The sequence below is a fragment of the Dipteris shenzhenensis genome, chromosome 9 (genome assembly GCF_047967505.1).
Source record: "Dipteris shenzhenensis isolate YYH24624 ecotype China chromosome 9, Dip_SZ_1.0, whole genome shotgun sequence".
Taxonomy (NCBI): domain Eukaryota; kingdom Viridiplantae; phylum Streptophyta; class Polypodiopsida; order Gleicheniales; family Dipteridaceae; genus Dipteris; species Dipteris shenzhenensis.
In genome coordinates this window covers 37,305,128-37,311,886 of record NC_141604.1, presented here as the reverse complement: position 1 = coordinate 37,311,886, position 6,759 = coordinate 37,305,128, and the positions used below count along the sequence as shown (strand labels likewise).

General features: G+C 42.1%; 1 protein-coding gene across 1 annotated transcript; it reads left to right on the top strand.

The window, feature by feature from the left end:
• Positions 1–3,448: 3,448 nt before the first annotated feature.
• LOC147898592 (pentatricopeptide repeat-containing protein At4g13650-like) lies at positions 3,449–6,407 on the top strand. Its single transcript, XM_087378748.1, has one exon. It carries the CDS (start codon positions 3,778–3,780, stop codon positions 6,277–6,279), a length of 2,502 nt encoding a protein of 833 aa, XP_087234874.1. The 5' UTR covers positions 3,449–3,777; the 3' UTR covers positions 6,280–6,407.
• The last annotated feature ends 352 nt before the right edge of the window (positions 6,408–6,759 follow it).

The window sequence follows — 6,759 nt, the reverse complement described above, 5'->3', positions numbered from 1 at the left end:
TCTTGCTTTCATAGATGTTGAATCCTAACATAGATTATGTATACGATTAAGAAAATATACAACTATACAAGAAACATCCTTGAATCTCAATATAAAGAAACATACATATAAATATCTACCTCCTACAATTTATCATGTATTATATATATATATATATATATGCTTTCAAAACTAGCTTCTATAAAATTGTTTGAGCCAAATAAAAGATTATTTTCCATGAAAAGTCTCATCCAGATGAAAACCCCATTGAAGGCCTTTTTTTTCATAATAAAAGCTTCATAGGGTAATAACAAATACCTCATTTTAAAAACAAAATACGAACTATATTACAAAATTAAAAGACATACTGAAATGTATTGATATTTGAAATATTATTAAAAAATTATTTACATTTCCAAACTACTTTAAGTAAAGAACAAAGACAGAGTGAATTCCTTTCTACAACTATGTTTGAAGTTTTGAAATGAGTTTCAAGCTTCAACTTTTTGGACTTTGGATTTTGAAATTTTGAGCTTCTACATTCTTAATTCTAAATTCGTTTGGGTGTCAGATTCAAAACCACTACGAATGCATATGCACCAATGATGGGTAATCCTCTCTCTCTCTCTCTCTCTCTCTCTCTCTCTCTCTCTCTCCCCCTGTGTGTGTGTGTGTGTGTGTCTCCCTCCCTCCCTCCTTCCCTCCCTCGCTCTCTCTCTCTCTCTCTCTCTCTCTCTCTCTCTCTCTCTCTCTCTCTCTCTCTCTCTCTCTCTCTCTCTCCCCTCTCTCTCTCTCTCCCCCTCTCTCTCTCTCCCTCTCCCTGTGTGTATGTGTGCGTGTGCGCACGTGCGCATGCTAGAAATACATGTGGTAGTCTCACGTAACTATGCATGTACATACTAGCTCTACTTTGTAAGCCTCCCTTTATGAGGAGAAGGCATTGAGTAGCACAAATGCCCATGTAGGTCCTAATTTAGACATTGGATGAAGGTCCACTATGGGTTAGTGGGGTCAAAGGCATGAGCTCAACAAGGGTTCGGGGTTGTTTATAAGAGTCAGTATGGGTTACCAAGATGGTGGTTTAGTCATCCATAGACATGAGGTCGGCCACCAACTAAAAGCACCAACATGAGGACTATGCAAGGAAACTTGCTTAATCAACGCATCATGCCTAGCACTTGGATAGGGAGTTTCCCCACTTCAACATTCCTTATTATGAATGCTTTGGCAACTGTCAAATTACCAATTCCAAAAAGTAGCATTGCGCATAAGGTAATGGAGGTTGAGATGATGGTGGCCTCATAGTCAACCATAGACATGAGGTCAGCCACCAACTAAAAGCACCAACATGAGGACTATGGAAGGAAACTTGCTTAATCAACTCATCATGCCTAGCACTAGGATAGGGAATTTCCCCACTTCAACATTCCCTATTACGAAAGCTTTGGCAACTGCCAAATGACCAATTCCAAAAAGCAGCATTGCGCATAAGGGAATGGAGGTTGAGATGATGGTGAACACTAATCTCCACCATTAATAGCCTATCTTCAACACTAGGATATGGAATTTCCCTAATTCAACATTCACTATCGTGAATGCTTTGGCAACTTTCAAATGACCAATTCCAAAAAGCAGCATTGCGCATAAGTTTATGGAGGTTGAGACGATGGTGAACACTGATCTCCACCATTAATAGCCTGTCACACATATTTATATTGAGTTGCTTTGTGTCTCTCCCCAGATGATGCATCACTCTTTAGACACCACTTAAAGAAATGAGAAACATAAATAGTTATCAAAGTTACAAAAGCATGTGAACAAAATACAAAGATACATATACATAAATGCACATAAGTACTTGCTTCTTATATGGATAAATGAGGGCTTTTAAACACAAAGTCAAAAGCAAACACTTTGTTTTATGTGTTGAGGAACTAAAAAGTAATTCCAACTTGAAACCAACACCTCTCCACCAAGTATTCCTAAAAACATGTAGCTCAGTTAGATTAATCTTACTTTTAGTACAAAATTACAAGTGAAATTCTCAAAAAGAAGGACTTCAATTTATGCAATAGTGTTCCTTCTAAGACAATAATGCTAATAATTTGAGGAGAAGATGGGCATATTGTTAAATCCACTAAAACTACCAACAATATTTTTGTGATAATTCAACTCCTAATTGACCACACCATGCAATCTCTTGTTAAAATGATGTAAAATGTCACTTAGTGTCTCTCTCTCTCTCTCTCTCTCTCTCTCTCTCTCTCTCTCTCACTCACACATGCATGCATGCACGAGAGAGAGAGAGAGAGAGAGAGAGAGAGAGAGAGAGAGAGTATAGCGACACATGTCAAAAAAAAAGAAAGAAAAACTCACAACCGCACACTACCATGGCCACTCCAAGGGGCAATACCACTCAAAAGGTGGCACAGGTTCCATAGCAAGTGGTCAAACTCACACACAGGAACAACCACCGGGCTAGGACGCCAGGCCAAGCATATCGGGCTATGTTAACTTTGTTGTAGGGTCACCAAGTGGCAAAGCTCTATGGGTGAGTTTGGGCCGGCTCTGCATTCACCCGCACATAAAATTCCCCGGTCGGCCAAGATCTGATAGCAGCCGTTAGATCTTGGCAAATTAGGTATGGGAATTTCCCCTCCCAATGACTAACTAGCCCACAATTAGTGCCTTAGTTCATTTTTACCTCGAATTACCTTTCCAGAGGCCTTTCACGTGGGGGAATTTGGCCAGAGAGAGTCGGTTTTTCTTGGAAGGAAAGTGCTTGAGCAATGGCTCACTGCATCCTAAGGATGGTGGTGCAACTATGGAATGTTGCATAGATGCACCTCTATATAGAGTTGTGGCAGCAGAGTATTTTTTTTAAACAGCCACTCGCCATCGACCAGGCACCATTCCTATACTTGAATACCCCCTAAAAGATAACGCTCTGCCTCCCTTCCTAAAAAAAGAAGAAAACAAGTGAAGGAAATGAATGACTTTTGTGATTCATAAGGCCTGCCTAAAATGTAAAACAAAAGAGGTAGTGAATGGAGAGAGAGAAGATGACAATAAAAATGAGGGCCCTAAGTTCAATGCCGAACTTGTCTCAAAGCCATTGGTGCACTTAACTCCCATGGCAATCAAAAGCATCACACCTATTTAAGGACCAAATTAATCCTAAAAATTTCTGAATTTCTGGTTTACAAAACGACAGGGCAGGCAAAAAAACTCTCTGCCCGCGCACCTCTATATAGAGGTGCATCTGCCCAGCATTCCATAGTGCACTCAGAATGACGCCCTCAACTAGTGCACCTTCATATTTACGTGACGAGATGATCTTTGTTGCGACCAGGGACTGGAGCGATGATCTCCCGGTTTCTGGTCCTCAAACCCGTGGTGGTTATCTTCAATTCAGTCAAGTGGCGCAAAGTTCTCCAGGTGGCGCTTCTTCAAGTGCGTCACCAGGTTTGAGTTCAGGATTGCTACTTTATCACGGCTGGAGAGAGCTCCTGCTCCTTTTAAACATTAATTTTGGTCTTCAGCATTACGACCCTGGCTTTCATTGTGCAAATTTGGAGCCAGGGCAACCTACATTGCTGTACAGCAGAAAAAACCTTGACAAGATGTTTTGCATCCCTAAAGGTTTAAACGTTTTGAGATCGTGGTCTTAATCGTGGGTAATAGACACGTTTGAGGCTTCCACTAGGAGAAGCCGCATCGTGTTGGCATGCAAAACAAGAACAAGCGTGATCAAACTCTGGAAATCCCTACGTTTGTCGGATCAGCTTTACGACTGGAATGCGAGTGGATGCCGAACAACCGCAAGAGGGCGGTAATTGCAGGATGTCAAGGTTAGAGGAGTTGATGGCTGATCTACCTTCTGTTGAGAATTTTGTCTCCATCTTGCAGAAGTGCAGGAAAATGAGAAATCTGGCCTATGCCAAACGTGTGCATAATCACATTTGCAATAATGGGCTGGAAGCTCATAGAATTCTTGGGAATCACATTGTGCCAATGTTTGTAGAATGTGGAAGTGTGTCTGATGCTTTGCAGGTTTTCAATAGGTCTGTTATTCGGAATGAGCATTCATGGACTTCTATCATCTTAGGGTATGTCCACTCTGGGCAAACCCAGCATGCTCTAAACCTGTACCAGGATATGCAAGAGGATAGGGTACATCCTACCAGGTATACTTATGTTGCCGTACTGAAGGCTTGTGCTAGACTGAAAGATTTGGAAAGAGGACACAGCATTCATGCTCAGATCTTACAAAAGGGTTTTGAAAGAGATATTTTTCTTGGCAATGCCTTGGTCGACATGTATGCCAAATGTGGCTCACTTACAGAGGCATGGGAAGTCTTTTACAAGCTATCAGTTCGAGATGTTGTCTCCTGGAACACACTGATCGCACGATATGCTGAGCTTGGCCCTAAAGAGGAAGCACTGAAATGTTTTGAACAGATGCAACTTGAGGGCATTTCTCCTGATGCTGTCACATTCATTTGCATCTTGAAAGCCTGTGGCAGCATTCGAGCCATAGTCAAGGGCAGAGAAATACATCTAGAGATCATGCAAAACGGATTTGAAAGGGATCTTTTTGTTGGTAACAGCTTGGTCGATATGTACAGCAAATGTGGTTCACTTTCAGAGGCATGGGAAGTCTTCGAAAAGTTGCCAGTTCAAGATATCGTCTCATGGAATGCTTTGCTTTCAGGATACACTGAACATGGACTCGGTGAGGGAGCGTTGAGATGTTTTGAATGGATGCGGCTGGAGGGCATCTCTCCAGACATGTTCACTTTTGTTTGCATCTTGAAAGCTTGTATCAGTGTAGGAGCCATTGTCAAGGGCAAAGATTTACATAGAGAGATCGTACAGAAGGGTTTCGAAAGCGAGATTTTCGTCGGCAGCACTTTGGTCGATATGTACGCCAAAGGTGGGTCACTCCAAGAGGCACGTGTTGTTTTTGACAAGCTGGCACTTCGAAATGTTGTGTCATGGGCCGCACTTATTGCAGGATATGCTGAATATGGGCATGCTCAGGAAGCACTGAATTGTTTTGAACAGATGCAGAGGGAAGGCATCTCTGCAGATGCTGTTACATTTGTTTGTGCCTTGAAATCTTGTGTCATCGTGGGAGCCATATGCAAAGGCCGACAAATACATGCTGAGATTGTTCGCAAGGGATTTGAAAAAAATCTATTTGTTGGCAACACTTTGGTCAACTTGTATTCCCACTGTGGTGCACTTTCACAGGCACAGGAAGTCTTCAACAAGCTGCCAGTTCAAGATGTGGTTTCATGGAATGCATTAATTGCGGGATATGCTGAACATGGACCTTTTCAGGATGCGCTGATATATTTTGAATGCATGCAATTTGAGGGTGTCTCCCCGGAAGTGGCCACGTTTACTTCAGTTTTGAAAGCTTGCGGTAGTACAGGAGCCATAGATAAAGGCCGAGAAATACATGCTGAAATTGTGCAAACAGGAGTCGAAAATAATGTGTGTGTGGGAAACAGTTTGGTCGATTTGTATGCTGAATGTGGCTCACTTGCAGAGGCAAGAGAAGTATTTGAGAAATTGCCGGTTCAAGATGTTGTGTCATGGAATGCAATGATAAAAGGAAGCGGCATGAACGATGAGAGTAACATGCTTGTGCACTGTCTTGATGAGATGCAAGAACAGGGTGTGAAGCCAAATGCTATTACATTCAGGTGCCTTCTTGCTGCATGCAGCCAAACTAACTTGGTGTGCAAGGGGCAGGAATATTTCAAAATGATGAGGGAACAACATGGCATTGCACCGACAATTGATCACTACACTTGCATGGTTGATCTCCTTGCACGATCAGGACATTTGAACGAGGCAGAAAGATTTCTTGAAACTATGCAGTGTTCTCCTTCTGAAGGAACATGGATAGCCTTACTTATTGCTTGCAAAGCTCATGGGGAAGCACAGATAGGACTGAGATGCTTTCAACAGCTTGTCCAGATGGATGAACAATCAGCTGCTTCATATGTGATGATGGCGAACATCTATGCAAGTGCTGGCAGGTGGGATGATGCATGTAGAACAGAGGAGCTGAGGAAATATGCAAGAGCAAAAAAAAAGGCTGGAGGTGCTTTGATAGAGGTGAACAAGAAGGTGCATCAGTTTGTCATAGGTGACAACTGGAGTAACGAGATTTCAGCAATGCTAGAAATCTTGAGTATGCGCATGAAAGAGGAAGGGCATGTGCCAAGTCTAGATCTGGTCTTGAGAGGGTCCAGCCCTTATGAGAAAGCCAGCTGTACTACATGAGCATGCAAACCTGAGTCCACATAGTAGATGTTACTGAGACAAAAATTCGTGGATGTGCGACGACTTACACAATGCAAGTATGATTTAAAAGTGAGGAACCAGTGCCCGAGATTTCAAATGATAGTGGTGTTCTTATGGAGATGTGTCATTTGTAGTGAATGGCTAATTACGAAATGTTAAAATTTTCAAATTGTATGTCACCCGTCATGCGTGAGGATTAAAAAACATGCATTGGGGCTGTCACATTTGAATGTGTGAGACTCTGATGGGGATGACACTTTGCACAGGTCTTTTTACTCTCATTTGCGTATATTTGGGTGTGAGGCATATGCACATGTGCCAAAAGAGCTTCAGAAGAAGCTAGATCCTAAGTCTAGGAAATGCATCTTTTTGGGTTATGGTGAAAGTGGAGAGATGGGCTATCGTCTCTGGGATCCAGAAGCAAAGAAAATCATATGAAGCCATGATATGGTCTTCAAT